Below are 27525 nucleotides of genomic sequence, written 5' to 3'. Positions count from 1 at the left end.
GTGTGGAAAAGTTGAGACTGTCACAATGGCCAGCATCTTCCCCTTGAGACTAATTAGTGACTGGGGCGACAGTCTAAAACTTTAAAACAGGGGCAGCACCTAATCGTTATTTGCAAAAGCCCTTCTCCCCTGACTCCTAACAGGAGCACACACTCCCTGCAGACAGCACTCAGCATATATGTCTCTTGGCGTGAGTTAATCTACAGCCACGTGTATTGAGGCAGTGCGCACAGTACATGGAGAAACTACTGAGCTGGGTTCCCTACCTACAAAATGACTTTTAAAAAGTCTCACTTCATAATCTTGTGCCAAAACATTTTCTAGGAAAAATTCTAAAGTCTGTGAAGGACTACAGATACAATCATGTGAGACTATCTGTTTGGGAGTACTTCCTTTTAACCAAGAGATGTAGACTATTTAGCATTTTTTGAAAATGTTTATTTTCCTTAAAATGTTAAAAGTGATGTCACTAAAAACCAAACCTAAACCTACTTAAAGACCAGTATTTATTCGGCTGTGCTACAGAAGGTGTCAAAGTCAGTACTAGAAAGATGACACTTTATAGAATTCTAGAGCAACTAGCCTCTCCTCCCCTGTGGATCAGTGACAGTAAGAATGTAAGACAATACGCAACGGTTTAGGTAAGAATCTCACCATTGTCGGAAGTGTCGGAACAGCCTTCCCTCACCGGGAGGCCCTAACGTGTGCAGTAATACCGAGTCACTCGCGTCCAACACAGGAGGTGACCCCACGGGGGCTCTGCAGCGAGCTTACTCTCCCTGGTCGTGCCTGCTGCTCTAGTAAGGCTCTGGCTTACCATGCCCTCTTCTTACCCTTTAACGTTCAACTTTAAACTACAGCGATCAACCCAACGTAGGGGCAATGTGGGGCTGGGCAGCAGGGACCACATTACAGGTCACACTGATGAGCTTTACTCGGGTCTGCAGTAAGCTGAGGAGGAGGCACGTTCTCTCCTCCTCTGGCGGTGTGCTCCTTTGTCTTCTTCCAACTATATTCCTTGGCAGATTTATCAGATGAGAAAAATACTACGTTTTTAGGTAACAAGCATCTGTGCTCTCACAACCTAAAAAAATGTAAAAAGGATGAGGATTTTTGCTTCACCAAAGAGTCTGCAGTCCAGCCAGCCTGGCCCTACATGGAGAATATTCTGGAAAGGCACTGACAGCCTCAGCCTTGCCGGGCTCGCTGAGGATATTCAATGGCTCATGAAAAGAAATGGGTACTGGGAACAATGTATTTCTCCACTGGCATACAATACTGTGTAGTGCACTGAAAAAGTGAGGTTTTAGAGTAACAGCACAATCTGAAACAATCCAGCATTCTGAATCCGCTTCCCACGCTCCGTGTGCTGGATACACACCGAAGGTGGAAAGACAAGGACACGTGACACACAAGCCACATGGAGCCCACTGTGCGCAGCTCACCCTGACTGGACCCTTACGCTTCCTTCCCATACAGACTCCAATACAATTTTGAACCATTCCACAAAAAATATAGGTACACAAAACTAAAACAAGTATCTCTCTATGATTAGATATTTTAAAGTCTTCAAAAGCTTTCCAGATGCACTTCTGAAGGAGCACCCCACCCTCCCCGAGAGCGCCCAGACAAGGACAGCCTTTGCTCCCGGAGTTCTGCCAGCACTTGTTTAATGGATGGTCAGGGTCTGGGCTTTCCTCATTCTTCTTCTTCCTCATCATCATCTTCATCGTGGCAGTGTGTAATTTCTTGAGGGGCCAGTGGGAAGAGGTTGGGGGGTTTGATCTCACTGATCGACCTTGTCAGCTGGTGCCGCTTGTAGTCAGTGTCTTTGAAATCCACTGATGTGCGGTTCCGGGTGGCAAGGGGTGACTCCATCTCATTTATATCCACGTGTGTGTGCTCCACTGTTGATTCGTGAGGCATCTAGAACCAAGCCAGGGGATCAGAATACAGGCCGAGGGCAATAATCCTAATCATTCTTCCCAGATCCCAACCTTTCTCCTCTGTTTGACAACCACACAGAATTATGTCTATAGTGGACCACAGATAAAATCATTAAAATATATCTTCATAGACCTACTGCCTGAAACTGCCTTTCTCCTACCCCCAAAACAAACTGGGTAAGACAGAAAAGAAAGATCCTGACTTCCTGTTTAATAGCTAGTGCTGAAGCCAATTACTATCAGAATGTAGGAATAAAAAAATAAAGCCACGTGTCTTTTAATTAGTAGTGACAAAAAGGAAAGCCTTCTCCATTCAGTGTAACTTTTTTCTTTTTGAGACAAGCTCTTGTCATGTAACTCAGACTGCCCTTAAACTCAGTGTGTAGCTCAGGCTGGTCTTGAACTCACAGTGATCCTCCTACCTCAGCCTCCCCAGTGCTGGGATTACAGGTGTGCGCCACCATGCCTGGCTCAGTGTAACATCCACTAGACTTCAGAGACTAAAGTTACAGTCCGTAAGCTTCTGTTTTGGTCACGCAACCACCTAACCCGCCCGCAGGCTTTGCTCATCCTACAAAGCTGAGGTGCAGAGCTGCGTCTTAGATTGTTCACCATCATCATCATCGCAGTACTGGGGATCCAACAAACTCAAGAACACTGTACGACTGAGCTACAGCCCAAACTCTTCCCGAGACAGGGTCTTGCTAGGTTCCTCAGGCTGGCCCCGAACTTATGATCCCACTGCTTCACAGTGCACTGTCGCTGTCAAGGTAATTCTGCTCACCAGGACATGGGCAGCTCTGAAGAGGTAGCTGAATGGGTAATACAGCAGGTTGATGAAAGATGCAGCGTAGAGATCAGCATAGCGCATCACTTGACTGGCGAAGAGCGTCTGCCGGGAGCCACTGCGGAACAGGCTCCCCATCATCCCATAGCACATATCCATGTCGTGTGTTACTTTCTGAAAAAATAATTGCTCACAGTTCATTTCAACAAATATTTACCGGGTACCAGCTATCTGCCAGTCCCTCTATAGAATCAGAAATATGGAAATCATGTCAATAATTGGTTTTCCAAGCTTTCTCCCGAGTCCTGTTTGGATACCTTAATACGTCTCTGGATGGAACTTATGTCTGGGCGCTCATTGCTACTGCTGTCGAGATGCCTGGAGACAAAGAGGAAAAACCCAGTGAAAGTCGCCGAACGGTATTTCGTACATCTACGTGACTCCTGAAGAGGTAGACAGTTTTTAGGAAAGGAAGTTTTAGAATTGGGAAACTTACTTGTAGAGTTCAGCCAAGAAAATATCCAAGCTCTGAAGTTCTTCAAAAAGTGCTGTTAAGATTTGGAAAGGAAGGAAAATGTTTCACATAAATCAAAACAAACAAAAAGAACTAGTTTTAACATTATAAAATAGAACTAAAAAGTTGCAGGCATGACCCAAAACTATGGCTAAGCACTAACAAGCGACACGCAGGTGAATAAAGAACCCCTCCCCCTCCGGGAAAATGCGCCGGCAGCCTGCGTGGGTCCCAGCAGCAGGTAACACTACCATTTCCTCTCGCGCCCTTTCCCCTCCTTAGTCACAAACACCACTGGCGACAACTTCCCCTTCCAGCTGCGTGCTCATTCTGAGCTTGCAAGATGCCTACCCCTAACATGGCTCAAGTGCAGTCAGCAAAGCAAAGGATGAGGGCTCCATTTTTAGATGAAGGACTGAGAACTAGGTGACTTGTCCAGGGTCACTAGTCCAAGAAATAGGACAGTCAATCATCTGGATTTCTAAAACTTCACAGGTAGAAAGCTGAAAACATGGGGAAAAGGCTAGCTGGAAAATGTTACTGATGGTAGACAACACTAACCCAACAGCCAGCATATACTGCATGGTTTCCCAAGCAAATTAAGCCCAAGGCATCCAGTGTTTATAGCCCATTTCCTTCTATCCACCATCTTTAAGAGAACTGAGAAAAGTCATTTGAATCATTTTCTTCTGTGTTTCACAGTCCAGAAGAAGAGCCTTGGTTGGGCTGTGTCTCTGTTCTTTATTACCTATTTCTACACCATCCCAGGGCAGTTTCACCAGCTTCATGAGGCTGATATTATCACCATTGCTGGACTTGAGGAAACTCAGGCACAGAGTGTCTCTGTAACTTACGGCAGAACAAGCAGGCATTAAGTGTGGTGCCCAGGTCCCCACTCAAGGCAGGCCAAGTTTCTGAAGTGACTTTCACCACACGGTGTGACACTCACTAGAGTTGGGTGGAGACCTTACGTGCGAAATAACCTTTATATAACTATATCCACAGCTTAACTCAACATAGCGTATGTACCGCACGTACGCAGTGGCTCGTCCAAGCATACAATCTGCCCTCATTTTCTGCTTCTCAGAAGAGTGGATAAAGAGCAAAGGTGATTAACATTCAGAGCCACCGCTGCCCCAGAATCACAAAGACAGCCTGTGAGCAGAGAGAGCAAGTCTGCTAAGTGTGGCTGGAGACACAGACTTGGAGGGAAGCGTGGTTCCTTATAGGCCCAACTGGACTACAGATCGGGACACCGGCGTTTTGTACTTGGGGGCTCAGGAAGTTAAACACGATAACCCCCCCGACACTCACATTCCAGAGCTCTGCGAAATGTCTGAGATTCTCATCAGGAGATCTCCAAATTTCAGGGCCTCCCTTTTGACAACACCTCATCCCATACATTACAGTCGTTTATCAGAAGAGGACTGATCAGAGCTGCCCACTTAGATAAAACTAGCTATATCACAGATTTACAAAAAGTAAGACGGCGCCTTACAACTCTTGTCAGTCCAGACATGTAGCTCCTGTGCAAGCTCAGGAATGACCAGGAAAGTTCGCCACCCTTGTCGTTTCTTTGATTTTAAAATATCTCCAAAAATGTGATCTCCAATATATAAAATGTCTTTGCCCTTGGCTCCCAACAGATCACAGATTGTATCAGATGAGCCTGAAATAATGGAATACACAAGGAGAAAACAAAAATGTCTCTATTAAAGCCAACATTCAAAGCACCATAACCATTCAGCACTGATGAGCTGTGTTCTTGTGTGAGGACAGACCATTCTTGAAGACTCACCATTCTTTTTCTTGCCCCTAACACAAGGCCTTTAGCTCCACTGTGCTGACCAGAGCTCTGATCACCAGACACAAGAGCAACACAATTACACGTCTCAAGTGTAGTGAATATAACTGAAATACTACATTTTAATTTTTCATCACTGATTTGCCGTTAAGTGGCCGTGTTCAACTCTCTGTAGTCCTAACACCCTAAGTATGTTTGCCCGCCCAGGCTCCCTGAAAGCTCCTTTAGAAACATCCCAGCCGAATCCATACTGCGGAGAAAAAGTCTCAAAAGGTAAAAGGAGGAGGAGGAAACTGAACCCTCTAAAGGAAGTAAAACTCATTTTGACTCCCAACATTTTAGCAGGTGACCAAACCACGTGCCTGCACTAGGTGCCATCTCAGATACTGAGGAGCACAGTGGCACCGTGCTGAGAACACCCAAGTTTTCAGAGTCTGAGCGTAGACTCAGGCCACAACGGGGAGACTGCGACTCACCACCCGAGTAGACGATGCCGTGCTGCAGTGGGCCTGTGTAGGTGCCAATCTTCAGCTTGCCAGTTTTCTACGTGAAGAGAATGTGAAATATAAGAATATATTACTTTATCATCTGATCACGGTCTCCACCCACAGTACTACTCAGCCAGGCAGCCAGATGAATGTCACATGCTCTTTTCAGTGACTGGTTTGTCAGGCTACCCCAACTTTCCAAAGAGAAATGCGGCCAGTAATTTAAAATACCTGTTTTCTTAAGGCAGCTAGGACTGAGGTAAGGAGAACTCTGAAGGACAGTGCGCTACCCCACAGAGCACTCTCCCGACTTACGGTGTCCACCTGCCGCAGCACTGTGCCTTCTCCAAAGAAGAGCGGTTTCCGCGCATCCACCAGGATCAGGTCAAAATAGGACTGCCACAGCCGATGGGCGCTCCCGGGCTGGTAAGGAAGAACCAGCAAAAGCTCAAACAAGACACTGGTATTGAATCTCACTCTCAAATGCAAGGAATTTAGAAGCACTAAGTATAACCAGAAAACCTCATTATTTTAGTAAAAAAAATCCACTGTGGCTAATTATGAGCCACATCCTTTTGGAAGCAGGCAGGTGTAAATAATAAATTACTAATAATACTACAGTTTAAATCATACCATCTGCCACAGCATTGCAGTAATGTGCCGTGGCACTTTACATACAAAAGTATGCTCACATCCTGAGATGTGCAGAACACAGCTGGCACAGCGATGCCCAGGGGACAGATAGGGAGCAGGGCTAGATGAGCACAAGAACTAACGCAGGTGAACGTGGGCCATGCCAGAAAACGTCCCTGGCTATGTTCTCCCTGAGTGATGGCTCTAGGTGTCCACTGCCTTTGGCCCAAACTGTGCAGTACCCACGTGGCTACAGAAAGCAGAGCCAGCCAGAGGAGTCCCACCCTGAAGCCACCGGCACTCCTCTTCCAGACCAAGCTACGGAGCACGGCACACTACAGTTCCGGGCAACCCCAAAACGCATTTGCTGAGCTCACTCACGGACGTGGAGGACTAAAATCCCCGAAGTGTGCGACTACGCGGTGACAGGCGCTCAGCCCCTACAGCACGGCCATGAGTAGGAATGGGAGCTCTGCTAACTCCCTGGCAAAAAGCTCAGCAACAGCTGCTGGCAGAATCTGGCGACGCTGGGGAACATATACATTCATATTTTCTGCTTCTTGCACCAAAAAGCTTCCCTCAACCTGAAAATTCATTTCATTCTTATACATTCCTAATAATTATGCACAGAACTTCATAGGCATAAAATTCTGATCCCATTCTGCTAAATACAATATGACTCTCTTTTTATTACTATCTACTAAGTAGTAAAACTGCTAAAATTTTGACATGAAATTCTAGCTCCTGGATTACTTCTAATGTTAGTGAAGATGAGACAACAGACTTAAAACCCAGGATTTTTCTGGATAGGTTCCGACCAATTCCTTCCCTGAGTATCCCAAAATGGTTAAACGGCTCACTATTACTAAAGCAGTGGTCTACCAAATTACTGAAGTACCTTGGGGCCATGTGGGAAGTCAAACAGATAAGTCATAATTTTCTGGAAAAAAAAAAAAGTACAAACATAAGTTCTGTACGCTACTTTTGCAAAAGACACATGACACAAATCACATACAAGGCTGTCATGAAACATGCCTTTTTCAACAACAGGATTCATCACATTCTTGTTTACTCTATCTATAACATAAAATATATAATAAAAATTAATGGTTCATCATACAAGAAAGAAAAAAAGCCGTTATTTCTTAGGATATATACTTCCAGGTGTTTCTATACAAATTCATCCACATCCCCACTTCTGGAGCACACACGTGATTAAGAGACCTAACAGGTAAAGTATACGGAAAACTAATGACTCATGGAAATAATCTCTCACAAAGCTTTAACCATGAAGAGAATCAGGGCAAGCGGAACTTCTTATCACTGTTGACTTGTAATTATCTCAGATTAAGTTAAGTAAGGAGTTAGTAGTTTTTTCTACATGCTTTAATAACGGAAAAAAATTTTGTTTTAATTTTTAACAAAGTACAGTAGTAGATTTTGATGGCTAAGACTTAAAACATCTTTGCCCCATTTATTGCTACAAGACTTCCAATAGCAGGGATGTAGAAGGGAGCGTATGAATTCTTTAGTTTATCTTTATGATGCCCCAAAATGGAAGTCTGCAAGTAGCCAACTGTGATCAGGGAGAAGTCAAAAAGTATTTAGAAAAAAATCAAAATGATTTTGGTATGGCCCTTATCTCTTTTTTTTTTTTCACTCTGCTTTCAAACTGAAATGGCAAGAAACTAACATCATTTAATAAGCTTCTATCCATCTCATGATCTTTGTAGTTGAGGCTAAAATAATTCTCTTAATAACTGATAAACAAATATCAATATTCAGCACTTACATCTGTATACTTATAGTCACTGTTGGTAGCAAGAAATACTTTGCCTACTTCCTTCATCCGGCTCAGAAGCAAAGGCAGTTTTCCCTGAAATATAATATGATAATGAACAAAACATTAAAATACGAAGGGGCTGGGGATTTAGCTCAGCGGCAAAGCGCCTGCCTGGCAAGCGCAAGGTCGTGAGTTCGGTTCCCGGTGCCGGAGAAAAACCAAAAAAAAAAAAAAAAAATACGAATACTTTTATATTTATAGTTTGAGGTACTAGATTTTTGTCCAGTAAAATAGAATTATGGCAAGCCTTTTAAAAACTGGTTGGTTTCTGAATTTTGCATCTACAATCCCGCACTGTCACTATGCATGAATAAAGCATTAACACATAGTATACAGTATGCAGAGCACACAGAGTCCCACAAAAAGTAATATATGGTCATTAACAACGTATCTCTCGTCTTCCTCATGATGTCTGCCTCAGGAATTTAAATCACCTTATGATTTCCTAAAGAATGTGAGTTAGGTGTGTTAGAGATCAAAGCTGACGATGGTTTTACAGTTCATCTTGCAGAATGCAATGACATGCACAGATGAAACCTAGAAATTCCCGTGCCACCTGCAGATGAGGAAATTTTAACTCTTGATGTGCTTACAAAGAAAAGAAGCATCTTTTCCTTCTCTTACAATAAATAGCTTCCTTCACACCAATTCTCCGGAACCTCTTCATTCAGGGTTCTTTCTTGAAATAGTGAGGGGAAAAGGTGGTAAGAGGGTACGTGAATCCCAAAAACAAGAAAACTTTACCACAGTACTTTGAGAAAATATTGCATTTTGCAACTTTATAGAAAAAGAAAGAGGTATCTCTTCTTCGGATTATGTGTTTACTTTTTGTTTGGAAATAATTTTATACTTACAGAGAAGTTATGAAAATACTAGAGCTCCCCTTGATAGCAACATTTGACTAAAGCACAGTATAATTATCAAAATTTAAAAGTTAACATTGGTTGAATACTGTTAAACTATAGATTTAAAAAAACTTTCCCAGTTTCCTATTTATCTTTATTTTAAAGCTTTCCTTATTATTTCCTGTTGACAGGTTAAAGGCATTTTAAATAATACCCACATACATGTGCTTACAATCTGGGTGTGAATCTTGGCTTTACTAACTTATTGTATGGTCTTGGGTGAGGCATTTAATTCTTCTATTGCTCAGTTTCTTCATGTACAAAAATGGAGGTAACAATTCTGTCTACCTCACATTTAAACGGAGAGGAGATGGTGCAATGCATGTCATCACAACGTGGTGATATGCTCACTCTAACCTTCTTGCTATTGTATCTACAACTAAAAGGGCAAATGAAATACTGGCTCTTCTTGTCTATCAACCACTAAACAAAAAAAACTACTAAGACCTATGTTTTGGCTGAAAATTCTTGGCTATTACACGGAGCAAATACTATCCTACAAAAAAGACTATCTTCTCTTGTCCATCTTGTAAGTTTGTTATTCATCTCTTTAATAGGTAAAATAAGCTCTCAGGCAGGTCTGTTTTCCCCTTTAGTACTTACATCTTTGACTACATACTTCTCAAGATTTTCAACTGTCTTTTCCTTCAGGGAGCCCTAGGGGAAAGAAAAAACAAAGGAAGTAAGACAGAATCAATTTAGTTTTTAGCATTTAGCTTATGAGGAAACCTGTGGTTAGTATCAATCCAAATGAATGTATGTGTTTTTGCTGTTGCTGTTTTTTGAGACAAGGTCTTATTCCATAGTTTGGCTGTGAAGTTCACTATAACTCACTATGAAGCTGAGGCTGCCCTTCAACTCATGGTGATCCTTTTGCCTCAGCCTTCGAATGCTATGACTACAGGCATGCGCGACCATACCCAGCTTGAACTTACGTATTTACCAAAATGGAAAAATAGATAAACTAGAAAAGGTCAGGAAAAAGTGGCAGATAGGATTTGTAGTAACTCTGCCTTCCAAAATGTCTTCAAATATAAAACTGCTAAAAAAAACTGTTTCTATTTTAAATTAGAAATTAAAAGGCGTTTCATATTTTATTCAGTAGATTATAGTACATGTAAATTTATTTATGTTTTTATTTTTTGATACCAGGAATCAAACTCAGAACCTTGCACTTGCCAGGCAGGCACCTGTGCCACTGAGCTATAACCCTAGCCCTTGTAAATGTAAATTTAATATTAACCAGTTAATATTATTAGGCAAGTGGGACATATTTCAGTGAAAAAGGACCATCATCCACAAAATGTTATGTATAATGTCATAAACTAAGATGCTTTCTAAATAAGTTTGAAAAATACAAATTAAATAAAATCTAGAACCCAAGCCTCACCATTAAGGAAAGATCACCAGGATGGCCAGACAAGAATAAATGTATTCTAGGAAGCTACCGCTGAGGCAAACTGTTTCCTGCTCCCGACCCTTCTTTTTAAACAGAAGCAAGCCTTCGCTCCGATTGCTCTTGGCAAGTTAGTGTCGGGTCATATCACACAGGGCAGAGAGCAACCAGGTAAAGCAGCAGCTTGGGATACCTTGTAATGAACCCAGTCAACAGCGTCTCTTACGTCCTGGAACATACTCCGGTAGGACATGAACAGGTCCCCGTCTTTAAATCCTGTCTCACAGCTATAGAAAGATGAAAAGGACATGACAGGAATTCCAAGAGGGTGAATTAAATGAATATCAAGAAGTACCCAGGGGACCCAAAAATTTCGTATCATATGAGTATACCAGCTTTAGCTAATAGGAAAGTAATTACTACTCCCTAATGGAAACTGATTTCTGACCACCGGAAATGGCCATGGTGTGTAATGGAATACAGTAATTAGGAAAGGATACAAAGTGATAGGATATACTGAATGGAAGCTGAAAGGCCAAAACTTAAAATACCAGGCTCTTTTATTCATCACTTTTTATAAACAGGTTCTCACTCAAGAAACATTTAGAACTTAAAGCTGGTCATTTTGATTCTTTGCAGCCTGACTTTTCTGACATTGTTCTTAAGTATAGGCACTGTCCAATCTCTAAGCTTAGTGACTCAGCCTCCCACCAAATTCCGTGTCTTGAAGTGGGTAAACCTAACACAGGAAGTTAGCCAACTCTGGCAGATATGGACACACTTTCAACAATGACTATAGAATTTCCCCTAAGGAGAAGATAACCTGTTCAAGACTTAGACCAAATTTTATTTCAGGTAACAGTATTTATTCCTTGATGAAATCTTGCTGGGCCTAGGAATGAAACTAAATTATCCCTGAATGGCTCCTGGGTTGCTGCTGTGAAATGAGTTGGGGGGTTTTAGTGTAATTCTGCTTGGACAGATAATCATCACACAAACCTCCCACTCAGTTGTCACAATTAGCACCTCTGCTGGCGTCTTCATTCCCAGGAGAAGCCAATCAGAAGTGGTCCCTTCCAAGTATGGCTGCAGCACAGTGGCAAGGAGGGGCGTGTGGGAGGTGAGAGCCTGCATGGAGCTGCTGGTGCTGTCCATCTCTCAGGCTGGCAATGTGGCATCTCTCACTAGCACTAAATTCACTTCAGAAAAGCAGAAAAGACCTACAATGGCCAGTTCTCTAAAACCCTGTACATTAATTTAAAAAATCAACTGGAAAAAGGAAATTGTTGTGTATACATACCTGGTATATCTGGGACAGTTAGTAAAAAAATCTACAAGGCAGGCCAACAGGTAGGTCTCTGAAAAATGAAAAATAGATATCCATAAGCTATACATGAAATAATTCAAACATAGCTCATTACCCTCCCTTGAGTAAAGGCAAATGCTCATGGACAGAAGGGAATGTATCAGTACAAATAAGGAAAGAAGGGGTCTACCTGGCAGATTGAATAGTGTGTTCAGAATGTAAAATCTTTCAGTATCATCTCGTTGGATAAATTTGTTTGGATACTGCTCTCTAGTTTCTGGCCTGAAAGAAAAATTTAGAAATTAGCTAACAGTCAAAGTATCAACATAGTAACTGTTGGAAACAGTCATTGTTGAAAAATTCAAGTATGTTGATGGCTATGTGCAAGACAGAGCTTCAATACTAAACATGGGTAGTTATACGATGAGTAAGTTCAGGTTTAGCCTTTAAAGAGTTCCCTGATAGAGCAGGTAAGTCACATACACAAACAAGTATAACAAGGAAGGAAGGAAGGGAGAGAAAGAAAATGGGAGAAAGGAAGGAAGGAAGGAAGGAAAGAAGGAAGAAAAAAAGAAAAGAGAAAGAAAGAGAAAGAAAGCAAGAAAGCAAGCAAGCAAGCAAGCAAGAAAGAAAGAAAGAAAGAAATTACTACTACAAGAAAGCTGCAAAGAACTACTAGAAAACAAAGGGGAAATCATTTCATTAAAAGGCAGAGAGAAATAAATGCAAGGTGGTGATGAAAGACCTAGGATTTTTGAAAGTGATGTCCGTAAGATAGATCCAAAGGGGTCTACCTGGAAGATTGAAAGTGATGTCCATAAGATAGAAGGCTAAGTGGACCAGTGCAAAAACTAGTCCAATTTTATAGTAGAGAAAGGAGCGCAAAGCAGATCTAGGAAGATAAGCTGAGGCCGATCATGCCACTGTTCTTTCACTTTATTCAGGTTATGATGGTGCTGTTTACAGTTTGTAAGCAGAGGGTTTAAACCCATCAGAACTAAGTCATAAAGACTAAGCTGGTAAAGTTTTAGAATAAACAGCAGAAAGACAATGTGCTATGGGGGGCGCACACCCATAAATTCTTTCCATCCCTTTGCAAACAACTTGGTGGCCCCTCGCATCAGAAGCTCAGCTTACTTCCCTATCCTTGAATACAAGTGTGAACAACAACACATGGGACCCAGGCAGAGCCTTCAAAAGCACGTGTGTGTCAGGGCTTTCTCTCTCCTGCTCCTCAGGGGCCCGAGACCGCTATGCAAATCACAGCAAGCTGGTCTGCAGGAGGACAGTGGGCTACAGGAAGAAATGGGGCACACAGCCAACAGCCTGCCAGCTGCCAGACACGTGAGGCCATTCTAGATCAGCTGCTGACCGATCAGCTGACCACAGCCTCATGAAATAGCTCAGAGAGATCGGCTGGGCAACCTGAGAATTGCCCAGCTGACTTTCACAATTGTGAGGTATATAAAACACTACTGTTTCAAGCCACTAAGTTTTTGAGTAATTTATTATGCAGCAAAAGCTAACTGATACAAAGCAATGGGAAATCTGGAGATAATAGTAATCCAGATGAGAACAATGGGACCTGTTCTAGTGTGGTATCAAAGGAAAATAACAGAAAAATGTATTCAAAAGACCTTGCCAAGGAAAAATAAGGCCAGGTAACTAATTGGATGTGGTGGATAAAGGACATAAGAGTTGAAGATGATGATGCTCTGAAAGGTGATTAGTACTGTTGCTAAAAATATGAAAATAGGCAGATGTTAGAGAAATTCTACTTTGGCTATACTAAGATTGAAATAAACATACTTTCAGTAGGCAGTCATAAAAAGGTCAAGAATTTAAAACAAAGATTCAGACGACAGACAACTGGGATCATCCATGCATATGTCTGATGCGAGGGGCCACCAAGTTGTTTGCAAAGGGATGGAAAGAATTCATGGGTGTGCGCCCCCCATAGCACATTGTCTTTCTGCTGTTTATTCTAAAACTTTACCAGCTTAGTCTTTATGACAGTTCTGATGGGTTTAAACCCTCTGCTTACAAACTGTAAACAGCACCATCATAACCTGAATAAAGTGAAAGAACAGTGGCATGATCGGCCTCAGCTTATCTTCCTAGATCTGCTTTGCGCTCCTTTCTCTACTATAAAATTGGACTAGTTTTTGCACTGGTCCACTTGGCCTTGAAGGTCTAATGCAAGGCACAGATGTGATGCCAGATGGAAGCCTGACTCTCCTTCCCCTCTGCTCATCACTACACTTTAACCCTGCCACTCCGAGTTCCTCTCTCCAACAGCTTTTCCTTTGGACTCTCAGGACCACTATTAAATATATTTTCGAAGGAGCTACTTGAGAACTTTATTTAGAATCATGAGTTAGTAAGTTTGACTGTAAAACTAATTCACTAAATAGTTCTTCTTCCTTTTCTTCTGTACCTCACTATTAACATAAAAATCCCTTTCCAAACAAAAATAGAACCCTGATTTATCTTCACTTCAATTCTGAGTAATAAGTAGAATATTCATCTATAAAACATCTTAGGTTATTACTACTATATGCAGTTATCTTTAAATCCCAAATCCTGATATTTATAAATCAAAAACCCCTCATAAGCAACAGTGAAAGAAAAGCGATAAAACCAAATAGGTAAGAGAAACACTCTACTTATGAAAATAAACCTTATCCTTTTTTGTTTTACATATTATTATCCTGCTTTTCTATTCTTTTTTCAGATGATATCCTGCTATGTTGTCCAGGCTCTGGCCTCAAAATTCCTGGGCTCAAGGATAATCCTGCCTCAGCCTCCTGTGCAGTTGGGACGATGGGCATATATCTCCATGTTCAGCTTTACCCTACAGTCATTTTTAATTCTACATTTAAATTTTTTATTCATAAAAATATTGGGAGCTATTCTTTACAACATAAAAAACAATGCACTAGCTATGTTAAAATCTTATTTAAGTTGCTACATCCTAAAAATTTTCAAAATACAGTGCTTTTATGTAGGTGCTTTTTCTGAGCAGCTACCCAAGAGCTATATTAAAAAGGAAAAATAAAAATCTTAGAATGTCAAACAAGTCTAAACAACTACAGTTCTTTTTTGAAAGTTTCAAGATTAGCTTTATTGGATATTTACAATTAGAAGGCACTTAATTTAAACAAATGTAGTTGCTATCTATATCTGTAAGTTACTTCGGATTCCAACTCCTAATAAATGTTGTCTATCATTACATAAGGGAATAGCTCTCCAGCTGTTTTTTTGTTGTTTTTTTTTTGTTTTTTTTTTCCGGTACTGGGAATCAAACTCACAACCTTGCACTTGCCAGGCCGCTGAGCTAAATCCCCAGCCCCCTCTCTAGCTGGATGTAGTGGTGCACACCTATAATCCTAGCACTTGGGAGGCTGAGGCAGGAGGACCACTGTGAGTTTGAGGCCAACCTAGACTATGTAGTGAGTTCAAAGCCACCCTGAACTATATAGTAAGACCCTACCGCAAACCAACCAACCAAAACCAAAAAAGGAATGTCTCTTTAATGACAGAAAAATAGGAAAGTGTATTACACCTGGGGGACAATGTCACCTTCATATAGTATGACACTAGAAAGAGGTTAAAGGTTCTCTGTACTTACCCTCTTATGAAGTTAAATCCATGTGCACAGACCAAAAGGTTTCCATAAGCATCGACCTTCAAAAGATTTCCATACAGTGTGTCAAAGACAAGTCCTCTGTGAAAATAAAGATACCGCTGACAATGCAAACACAAGCAGAAATTTTAAGTAGTACGACCCAATCACTATGAGCCAAGCTGATCTCATTCAAGTTTTGTAGCAACTAAGGAATATCCCAAAATAATGTCATCTTGAGGCTAATGAGAATGAAGAGAGTCTTCAAAACTAATCCCAGAGAGACTAAAAATTTATTACACATAGCTAAGTAATCACAACTGTTTTCCTTTAAGGATAATGGCTTAATCAAACAGGTATATACTGTAATTCCTCTTAAGATAACTGGTATCATTCCAAAGCAGAATCTTTAAATTTCCATGGACAACTGAGCTGGCCTATGTTTCCCTTCATGACATGTTGTATGTGGGACATATAACAGTTAATTCAAATAAACATCTTTCTTACCCATAAAGCTGTCTTATTCAAAAGCTATAAACTGAGTTCAATTTAAGAACACGAAAGATATCGTATCTATGAAAATTTCATGGAAATTTTAAAATCAACACCCACCAAAAAACGACGAAGAATTACTTGATGTGTGCTTTTTATGGTCAAGAATGAATTCAGAATTTCTAATTTGGGGGACCAGGGGGGTGGTCTTAATCCAAAAACTCTTGAAAAACTACCTGGTAGGGAAGGTAGAGTCATAAGCAAAGCTGAGCAGCTCCTGGGGATAACCAATAGAAACTAGTCTCTCCACAGTAAGCTCGAAGCCAAGGGACTCGTACTCCGGGGACTTGTACACTGCACAAACGGAAACTCTGATCAGGCACCATGAACAACAGCTCGGCAAACAAATGAACGAGTTTCAACTCTTTCCCAATTCCTCTTTCCTCCTCAACCTGCTGTTTTTCTTCTTTTCCCTTAAACTCTATACTCTGTACTGCCCCCCAGTAATTAAAGAATCCAACTGTTAAGTCTGTAGAAATAGGTCACATTGTATCAAGAGCAGTAGAAACAAGAATTATCAAACATTCCAGAATAGTTGCTTCATTCTAAGGAAACCTACACTAAACATTTCTCTCTCCTTTATTCTTTCATCTCCACAACTGAAAGGCAGGAAAAATAACAGTATGCACAGCTGTGGTAGTAACTGTGAGAATATAAGCCAACAGAAAACTAAGTACAAGAAGTCTCTCTGTTGAAGTCTTCGCTGATGTGAACAACCGATGTAGGGATCTTCAAAATAATTTTCTTACGTCTATTTCTGGAATTCCTATTTGGCTTCAGGTGCTTTTATTCCTCCAATCAGCACACTTGTTCTTTTGTCAGATTAACTGTTTTCTTCTCAGCCCTAACAATGTTACAACCTTTAGAACTGGATTTGACAAAGTATTATTACAAACCAACCACAAAAAGGAATGTCTGAGGCAATTAGAGAAATCTGGATGTGAACTGGGAATCAGACATTAAAGAATTATGGTTTGTTTTATTAGGCACGATTATGGCAAGGTGAGTCCAAGCAACTATATGTAACAATTCTATGTACCTCCTTATCTGCCAAAGGGGTACACGGAGTTCGTTAAAGCTCAAGTAACATGGATTTCAGGTTATAGGAGTTTCTCTCTACTACTGTATGTATCTGAAATTTTCCATAATGAAGAAACTCTAGTTATCACTGCAGTTCACCATAAAGAAAATGCTACCCCTTTAACTATGCTTCTTTCAAATGAAATACTTAGTTAACAACTTTCCATCAGTTTCTCGGAGTAAGTAAACCATCTTAACAGCAAGCCATGCATGATGGCATAAGCCTATAATCCCAGCACTCTGGGAGCTAAGGCAGGAGCATTATAAGGAACCTGGGCAACCTAATGACTTGGCAAGATCCTATCAATACATGCATACATACATACATAACCTACAGTGTGCAAATATATCCATCCTATTCTTGTAGTCTCATAATAATGCAACTATTATTATTATACTATTGTAGTTCTATTACTGACATCTCTCCCCTACAGCTCAGACTGATTTTTTTTAATTAGTCTGCCTTTTCATTTTAATACTATATTTTAATGAGTACAATTCAACTTTCCCTTTCTAAAAGTAACCCTTTATAAACATACATGAAGCCAGTAATACTGGTTGCCTCCTAAGAAGGAAACTGAGTGGGGCTACGTCCTAAGGGAAAGGGGACTTTCATGTACCTCGGCACATTTACAACCTACAACATACTGGTGTAGGTATGTGTGTATTTACTTATTTATTTATGAAAATGAAATTGAGATTTTAAAAAAGTAAACTGGGCTTTCAAAATATTTTTAAAAATATTTTCAGATTTTTAAAAAAAGCCTAAAAAAATAAAATAAAAACTTTTTAAAAGCCTAATAATTTTTAAAGTTCTTTAGGAGATACATGACTTTTACTTATCAGAACAATGTCAAAAAAACTATATCACATGATGTGCATACTGTATAAACTGTACCATGTGCTGTGTTCATAAAAAAGCTATCTTTGCTGCTCTTGCTGTCTTGGGGGTAATAATAAACTAATGCTAATGCTAACTCTGGACAACACTTTCAAAGCTGGCTGTATTTCTTTCCCGCCCTCAATTCTCTCTTTGTCCTCCACCCATCCCTCCCCAGGACAAAACAAAACCACCCCAAACCCCTTAATTCTCAAGTGTGGACTCCCGAATCTATACGATGTACTCTGCAGCACGGGTAGTGCTGCATGCTCATTCACAGTAAGACAGTAAGGCCTGGTACCCACTGATGCAAATACGAAAATGTGAATTAAGTTGAAAACAGAAACTAACGTCTCTCCCCCACGTTTTCTCCATGCTCCCAACCCAGTCCCAAGTAAATGTCATTTTAACAAAATTCCCATAGAACAGAATTACTTCTTAATTCTAACCAAAGCTCCATATATTTCAACTAATATTTAATGAAATAAAAATTCCACTATAGCTAAATAATTTGGGTAGCCTACTGATACTTGTAAGATCTGGCTCATACAAAATGCTTTCAATTATTAATTTTTCAAAGGATAAGTTGCTGGACATCCCTTAAGAAGAGGGACCAAAAAAAACAAAACAAAACAAAACTCTAATCACCCCCAACGAAACTTACCCCTAGGTCAACAGTTTTCCCTGTTCATGGATAAAGTAATTAGAGTAAAGGAATAATCTGTGACTGAAACCTATGTTTATAAGACCAACTGGCTGAAGCTCAAAGTAATTCAAAATGTTTAGTGAAAAAAAATACAGGGGAGAAAAATCTCAAGTCTCCATTTTGCCACCACAAATCCTAGAACGGCAGAAAATGAAACACTATATATTTGCTACAATACATTTATTCACAAGGAAGAACTTCTCAAATGTTCAACTGAAGTAATTTTCTAAAAATTCCATCTACAGAAGTACTTTAAGTTTCCTTTCTCTCAATGACCTCAGGGTACACCTCCCAGAACTATGATGCATTCTCTCCATCTGTGGGCCTGAAGTTACACAGCAAGTACAATTATCAGCTGAAGGCAGAATTTAAGTCCCTTTGAGTCCCGTTCAAAACTGTAGTGGGGTATACAACCACTGCTGTGAATTTCTAGATTGTACAGGCCATTAAAACGTAAGTTTGAACATTGAAACACACTACTTCTCCCTCCAATTTCTTTCAACTAGTACAAAATAAACTGTCCTAAACTCAGGTAGGAATGGATTTATCACAGAAAGTTCAAGTTCTACTTTAACAACATTGTACTTCATCAAGCTCTAGATTAGTAAAACCTACAAGCCACTGGTATTTTCTCACAAGCTACTGGACAGTCATTTTACCAATGCAAACATCTGTGTTCTTCAGTCATCTGCTAGAGAGCTATACAAAATACAAGTTCTGAGAAGCAGAACTACTAGCTGCACACAGCCTGAATTTAGAGATTTTATTCTAAGAGTTGATGGTGACAAAAACTCTTTAAGTTTACAAAGTATCACCATTTCTTAAAAAATAAGAAGTAAAATTCCGTTTTTTAATCAACAAGGACCTTCTAACCTTCCAAACTAGCCTCAGACATCTGCAGAAAAGCTCATCACCTGAGACTGTAAAGCTCTATACCTCTCCAAGCCTGAGTGAAGGCTCTAACTTCAATTTCTATTACAAACCAAAGCAGGTCAACGATGCACAGTTCCAGCTAACTCTTAGCGGGCATTCCAGGCTTTCGCACCTACCCAATGGCTTCGGATAAGTACAACTTTAGACATTAACTGCTTACTTATTCTCCAGGAAGATCCTTGGGCCTACCCTCATTTACCCAATATCCAAAGACAAAGGAAGAAACTGTGTTAGGGACCAGAGTCCAAAAAAGAGGACTGGTTCAGCCACTAGGACAGCACACAGTGTTCTCAGGTTACATAACTCCACTAGAAAGAGAACAACCAAAGCTTTGAAAGCTGAAGCTACTAAAAGCATTTAAAGATATTCTTTACTCCATAATTTGCAAGGCAAAAATAGCTCTGCAAAAATAACTGCACGTAGTGGGGATGAAAGATGTGGGCTTTATTTGGTGTAGATAAGATGTTGCTGGAGAAAGTTCCTTTAGGATGAGCAGAAACTTTCCGCAGGAACTTTGGAATTCTCATTCTACCTTTGCCACAAAGACACACTGTGCAGTAGTTTACAGATTTTAGTAAAACCAACGGCAAACCTCTAGAGGTTCCAGCCTAGCCGAGTGCTGCTGCCAAGGCAAGAACTCACATGAGGCAGATGCTGATGCAGTGTGCATCACTCCAGTCTTGAAGGAGTTACACTGGCTCTCCTGTTAAAAAAACAAAGCAAGAAAACAAAACAAAAACAAAAACAAAAGCTGGTTTTAAAATCGTTGTGATGGGCTGGAAGACAGAGGTACCATTTGGAACCTGGTATTTATAGGATTTATCACTGCCCTCCAATTAAGAAGCCTCTGACCATTACTAAAATTAGCCTAATTGGCCATAATACTGAAAATAAGCGTAAGTATTGTGTGTTATTGATTTTCCTGAGTCTGAAATACAAAGCAAGTCTGATCCTGAAGTGTTAAGACAAAAGACAAACAAAAAGCCACTTGTGTCGATTTATTTTCTCCAGCACATTTCAGGTTAGTGCAATAGAAGCAATGCAACTGGCGACTGTGTTGAACTGAACTATGGCTACTGAGCCAGATTAAATAAAGACTACAAAAACAAGCCAGAGCGGTCCCATCTTGCTTTCAAGTACCCAGGTGAGTCTACTTACACCAAGTTCTCTGCCCTCCAACACCTAAATCTGTCATTTTGGTATGGACCAGAACCAACCGCATGCTGCTGAAAATCTAACCAGATCTAGGACTGTGGGATGGAAGGAAACTTTTTTGTTTTCATTCTGCCATTAGTATCTGTTCTCTATAAACAGAGCTAAAACACTTTACTACTGGATAAAGTGAAAAGAGGTAGGTAGTCTAGTAAAATAATGGACTTGAAGATATATACAGTACTATATACTTACACTGACAATTTTGAAATAGGCACTACGTCTAATTTTACATGGAATTATTTTCCTCTCAGATATTTAAGTTTTTTTAAAATATGTTGGATCCTCCAGCTCCTAGGCTTTTGTGAGAGATGGTACTCAAAGAAGAGGAGAAATGATCAAACAGAATGTCTAAAAGTTCTAAAAACTCTTACAACTAGGGGAAACCACCACCAGCAGCCTACTACCCACGGAAAAACAAAAATTGATTCTGACTACCCGAGAATAGTCATTTGCTTTCATGCTATAACTAAAGTCAATGTCAAAGTTCTCTCGTTATTAGCATATATAAAATTGGGTCTCTGGGATTGTAAATAAAAAAGTAATAATGTGCATCTTTCACTGAGAAAATGTTAAGTACCATCTTTCCAATTCTCATATAAACAGATCACAAAGGGTTTTTTCCGCTTTTCAAAATTATCTAAAAACCCTAACACAACAACACATATGCAGACACATCCCCTTCCCGCCGCCCCGCCCCACCTCTGTACTGGGGATTAAACACGGTGCCCTTTGCACTGAGCTACATCCTCAGCCTTTTTTATTTTTTATTTTGAGTCAGGGTTTCACAAATGTGCTAATAAGGTTGAGCTCAAACTTACAATCCCTCCTGCCTCGGACTCCCAGTGCTGAAATTACAGGCATGCACTACCACTCCTGGCTCATGGGCTCAAATTATTTCTAACCTAAAAATCTATAACGATCTTAAGAAAAAAAGGAGCTGCAAATTTAAGACTATCTCAATACTTAAAGAAAACTCAATACCATGCAAAACTTTTGGTAATATAAAATAAAATGAACTCTAAAATGACTAAACATGTAAATAAATGAGTAGAGTTTGAAAGACTGCCAATATTTCAGTTCCTGCAAAGGCAAAATTAAATACCTGAGAGATCTGCTTGTTTTAAAAAATACTAAGAATAGCCACACCTGGTGATGCACACCGATAATCCCAGCACTCTATGAAGCTGAGGCACAAAAACCTCTGCAAGTTCAAGGCCAGCCTCAAAGTTTAAAAATGGGGGGGGGGCAGCTGAGGCTATATATACCTCAGCGCAAAGGCCCTGGGTTTGATCCCCCACAAAACAACCACCACCATCTAAAAATATTAGAAGAATGTTTCTTTTAAAATTAGAGGGAAAAATTACCTAACTCAAAAATTTTCCCTCTGAGAATTCGTACACCTTGTTCTCAGTAGTTTTCAATTTAAGACTAAAAAACTGGAATATTTTGCAATAATAGCTTTTAGAAATCCTGTTTAATTAAAGGAGTTGCTTGTGATAAAGAATAGAAATACAGTGATACTCTTGCTTGTTCAATTCAATTTGTTCCAAATAGAGTGAGAACCGAACACATTTTTCCTGTAAGAAATAGTGGAAGACCAAGTAATTGGATCTGTGGCCTCCCAAATTACACAAGTACTATATGTTGTCTGGAGAGTGGCACTTAGATTGAAGCGTCACCCCTTGTCCGAGGCAACATGCAACACATGACTCACTTGCAGCCAGTACAGGTTTTTTCAAGTCAGATCTTCAGTTGACTTGGAGCGAAGTTATAACACCTTGCAGATGTTTTTGAACTTTGGTATCCAAGTAGTGAAAAGTTTGAGCTTGGACAACCAAAGTATCCCTGTAGCTAGTACATTCTTTTTCCAAAAATAAAAACACATCACAGCACTCAAATGCCTGTACTCAAGTTAAAGGAATTTAACAAACACTGGGATATCTACTATGTGCCAGGTACAAAATAACTAATGGTCCTTGACTTTGGGGTGCACAGCTCAGGGTGTGGAACAGGGATATACAATTAGATGTTTCAGAAGGTCAGTGACATAATTTGACTAAGATTATATATAAAGGGACAGAAAAGGGGCCAAGTAATTCAGCCCAAAAGGTCTTCTCTAAAAACTGTGTATAATTTATTCAGGCTTGTTCAGATAACTTATTTTTATAACCAATGTCTCAAGGTCTCACAAACGTCACCTGATGGAACACTGGGATCCAGATGCAGCTAGTACGTCCCCAGCCTTCCCCAGAACGGGGATGTGCAAAGTGTGCTGAGTGAGAGCGAACAGCTCACCTTAAGGATGTAAATACCAGCAGAGCTGACTTCCCTGTGGGGAATGCTGGCATCTGTGTGGGAAAAGCCAACCGAGATTTTTAACCTGTGGCCTCTCAACTGTAAAACACTGACCCAATGAAACAAGCCAACCAATACACAGTCTTTGAGACAAACTACGGTCTAATGTCTCAGTTGAGTCTGTGGGCTAACAATATGCATCTCCAACCTATACATACTAGGTCACAAACTTCCGCGTAAGTTATTCTGTTTAAATAAAGTGGAAATCCAGACGGAAATTTACTCCTTAATATCCACAATGCATCCTAGGTAACGTTCTATTCATCCGATGGAAAAACTGAGGAGAAATTAAAAACTTAGGAAATGTAAGAACCTTCTTCTGGTTCCTTGATTTGGTTCTTTATTGCAATGCCACAAGAACTGTAATTATCTGTATCTGGGGCCTTCACACTACTGTCCAGTCAAACGTTCTGGGTGACAGAATCACTAGGTCTTCATGATCCCAGTGCTCCCAAAGCCAGCAGGTATCATCTAGGGGGTTAAACCTAAAGTTTTCACACACAGCTTGATTCAATTATCATATGTCCTTTCCTCAGTGGCATTATCCCCACACAGAGCAGACATTCAGAGAACTTGAAAGCAGAAAAAACATAATGAATAAACAGTATTTATTGCGTCAGAACTACTCTAAAAACAACTTATGCCACTATGAAAACAGCTCATGGCCGGGTATGGTGGCTCATGCCTGTAATCCCAGCACTCGGGAGGCTGAGGCAGGAGGATTGTTGCAAGTTTGAGACCACCCTGGGCTACAAAGTGAGCTCAAGGCCAGCCTGAACTGCACAGCAAGACCCTGTCTCAAAAAGACCAAAAAAAAGAAAAAGAAAAAGAAAGAGAAACAGCTCATGACACTAAGGGAGAAAAAGTATCTTAGTAATTTTATAAATGCAATTAATACTATATGGCATTTATTCACAAAAATCTGGTTTATACTTGATTGATATGATTGGTGACAGAAAATAAAAATCATAAAAACTAATAACTGATTTTTTGGGGGGATCTTTTTGAGACAGGGTCTTGCTATGCAGTTCAGGCTGGCCTTGAACTCACTTTGTAGCCCAGGCTGGCCTCAAACTCATGATGATCCTCTTGCCTCAGACTCCTGAGTGCTGGGATTACAGGCATGTACCACCATGCCCAGCCCATAATTGATTATTTCTATCACCATGTAAAGAAGGAGAGAGAATGGGGTCTCATTAAACTTTGCCACATGTATTATTACAATTCAGAGAGAATAATATTAATGAGAGCTTTAAGTAGAGTACAGACTTGAAATAAAGGTAACCAAAGCTTGGGCATTAAGTATAGGCTCATAAATATAATAGGACTACCTAAAATGTGTATGTTAATATATGTACATTTATAAAAAAAGTAGTATTTTATTTGCAACATAAATATGCCTAAAAATAAGTCTTAAGGGTGTTTATTTCAAGTAATACAAAGGATTTCCACCCACAACTAAGATAATGCACTGAAATATTATTTCATTTTAAATTCTTTCCTAACATGAAAGGACCATCTCAAAAGTATTACATGGTTGTAGAAATAGTACTTCATTTCCTGTGGGTGTTAGTATAAGGAATTCTGAGTTTTAAGAAAAAGAGGTAAGAACAGTTAAAATAATAAAGACTACAATATCTCAAACAGAAATGACAAGATAAAAAAACCTTAAAATGTAAATGCCCTTTTAGAAAATAAAAGTCATTTCATTCACTCACCAGCACCAAAAGGGGGGGGAAATAATTTTATTAGCATTTTAGCCATTTCTTCCACCCAATTTTTTTGCGCACAACATTGTTTTGTGTTTTTGAGTGAGGGATCTATCTCCATGTTGCCTGGACTGGTCTTGAACCATCATCCTCCTGCCTCAGCCATCTAAGTATCCGGGATTACAACAAGTGTGGGCCACCTTGCCTGGCCCACCTGCTAGGGTGTTGTTTGTTTTGGGGGGTTTTTTAGGTACTGGTGATTAAACTTGGGCTCAAGTATGCTATGTAAGTGTCCAACTATTGAGCTATGTCCCCAGTCTTTTTTGAGACAAAGGCTTGCAAAATTGCTCAGGTTGGCTTCAGAACTGTGGTAGCCTGCCTCAGACTCCTGAGTAGCTGGGATTACAGGCACGAAGCACTATACCCCACCCTGTTTTTTAATTTAACTCTATTACGGATACTTTAAATCATACATAAGAAAGTAGAGCACTTAAGTAAACATCAGTCAAGCTTAATATTGTCTCTATTTGGATTCTTGTTTCATCTATCTTCCCTAAATTATTGTCCCCCATTTAATAAATGTTATCGAATCATACAGTTTTAATATCACTCATAAAATATTTTATATAGTACAAGTGAGGGTTGGGAGTGTAGCTCCGTAGTAGAATGCTTGCCTAGCGCATGAAGCTTTGGGCTTAAACTCTAGCACTACACAATAGATAAATAAATAGCAAAAGTATACACAAGTATTATGTATAGCACATACAGAATTACTTTATAAATTATTCAGGTAATACGTTAATTTTACTGCTTACATAGCTTCCCCAGATAGGGGCCCATGCAGTACTAGAAGTCTTTTATCAGTAATAAGTTATAATAAAAAACTGCTCAAAAATATTACACAAGATTATCAACAGTCTTGATGAAAAAGCTAGTTCTATTAAAAGCACTGCTAGGGCCAGGGATTTAGCTCAGTAGCACAGTGCCTAAATGGCAAGCATGAGGTCCTGAGTTCAATTCCTGGTACCCAAATAAATAAATGCACTGGTCTTGTGGCATGAAAGTAATGGTTTAGTAATGTCCTATATAAACATTCTTAAGGATTCAGAACAACACTTCAGTGGTATGTTTAGCCAAAGAAAAAATTAAATTAGGGACAATACCAAAAATAGCTTAGTTTAGCCAGGTGTGGAGTGGTGGCACATGACCAGTAATCCCAACACTCTGGAGGCTGAGGCAGAAAGATCACTGGGAGTTCAAGACCAGCCTGGGCTACACAGTGAGTTCAAGGCCAGCCTCCTGAACTACATGGCAAGACTCTGTCTCAAAGAAAGAAAGAAAGAAAGTAAACAAACAAAAAAGTCATACTGACCACTTTAAAAAAAAAAAAAAAAAGAACTAAGATTCTATACACCTCCCAAAAAAGAAAATTAGTCTTTTGGCCCATTTTATTTTATTTTACTTTATTTTATTTATTTTTTTTGTGGTACCAGGCAGGCGCTTAATGCCACTGAGCCATATCCCCAGGCCCTGGGCCCATTTTATGTTTAATTTTGATCACTTCAAAAAAAAGTGAAGTATAAATCCTACATAAAGTAGTCATCATTAATAGCAGTCCATTCATAGTTTATTGCATTATAGTCAGAACTCTTAAAAAAAACCTTCCAGCTATCCAAACCTATTTACCATAGGACCTTTAGAGTTCAATTTACTCTAACTGGATTACTGATACAATTCAATGGCTCTATTATAAAATCATCACTTTTTGTTTTACAACTCTCCCTTAGGAGTTTTTTTGAGTCCTGATAGATCCCAACTAGATTTTTATTATGTGGCTCAACAGAGTATTTACAAGTTAATTTTTATGATTAACTTTATTAATCACAGTTACCTAGTTGTTTTCTTTTTGGAAAAGAATCATCTCCTTTCAGATTTTTTCTTTCTTTTCATCTGGTATCCTAGTTTCTCTGCTTAAACATTCAGTTTAGCCAGATGTAGTGGCACATCCCTGCAATCCCAGAACTCAGGAGGCTGAGGCAGGAGGATCATCACGAGTTCAAGGCCAGCCTGGATTATATAATGAGTTCAAGGCCAACCCAAATTACACAGTGAGACCCTGCCTCAAAAAACCAAAAAGCCAAACAAAACAAACCACTCAGTTTATCCTCTTGTAACATTTCAGGAGGAAAAACAGTTCAAAAGCTTGGAGTGATAATATAGGGAACTCAACCCAAGGCCTTTACAGTGAGCTACATTCCTATCCATTTAAAAAAAAAAATTTTTTTAAAATAGGGTCTCTCCAAGTCGCTAAATTGCCCAGGATGGGTTTCAACTTGTGATCCTACTGCCCCAGCCTGTACAGTGCTAGGATTATAGGAGTGCACCACCATGCCCAGCTTCAAAAGCTTTTTAAAGAAAAAGCAAACATCACTAAGGGAAATAATGAGTGCATACGATTATCAAACTGTAATTTCTGTTCTTTTAAGCTGTATGTTTCTCTTATGTTTACAAACTGATAAACCCCTCAAAAATAAATCAGAAAGCTTATATACATGAGATGTGATCTTAAAATACAGTGTCTTTTAAAAATTTACAGTGAAAGATGCATCAACATTGTCTCCCTCAAAATACTCCCCTCACTTAAACACACTTATCCTACCATTCTTTCCACTTTCTGAAACAGTTCTGCAAGTTCTCTTCAGTTGTGTTGTCACGCTGCCTCCATGTCCCAGAGAATTCAAAATGTTTACTTTATGTGGTGATTTTGACTGCGGAAGAGTCAGAAGTCACTAGGAGCCATAGGGTGCAGACTGGGGCACTAGGGTGGATGAGGATGTGTGGTAATAAT

The 27525-nt window shown here is 39.8% G+C and overlaps 1 protein-coding gene across 2 annotated transcripts in view; it reads right to left on the bottom strand.

Annotated features, from left to right (window-relative positions):
- Positions 1-416: 416 nt before the first annotated feature.
- The window catches only part of Nt5c2 (5'-nucleotidase, cytosolic II), a gene marked incomplete at its 5' end in the record, with an annotated part of 76443 nt that continues 49334 nt past the window's right edge, over positions 417-27525 (bottom strand). For both annotated transcript variants that reach the window (XM_005403812.2, XM_013504079.1), the window contains 15 exon segments: positions 417-1926; positions 2731-2907; positions 3051-3111; positions 3230-3281; positions 4746-4916; positions 5528-5594; positions 5855-5962; positions 7071-7112; positions 7965-8048; positions 9524-9577; positions 10510-10603; positions 11617-11674; positions 11813-11904; positions 15254-15349; positions 15976-16093. In XM_005403812.2, coding sequence (XP_005403869.1) covers positions 1699-1926; positions 2731-2907; positions 3051-3111; positions 3230-3281; positions 4746-4916; positions 5528-5594; positions 5855-5962; positions 7071-7112; positions 7965-8048; positions 9524-9577; positions 10510-10603; positions 11617-11674; positions 11813-11904; positions 15254-15349; positions 15976-16093 — 1502 coding nt within the window. In that variant the 3' untranslated portion in view covers positions 417-1698.

The sequence above is a fragment of the Chinchilla lanigera genome, unplaced genomic scaffold (genome assembly GCF_000276665.1).
Source record: "Chinchilla lanigera isolate Chin_1 unplaced genomic scaffold, ChiLan1.0 scaffold00084, whole genome shotgun sequence".
Classification (NCBI taxonomy): domain Eukaryota; kingdom Metazoa; phylum Chordata; class Mammalia; order Rodentia; family Chinchillidae; genus Chinchilla; species Chinchilla lanigera.
This window is presented reverse-complemented; position numbering and strand designations above follow the sequence as displayed.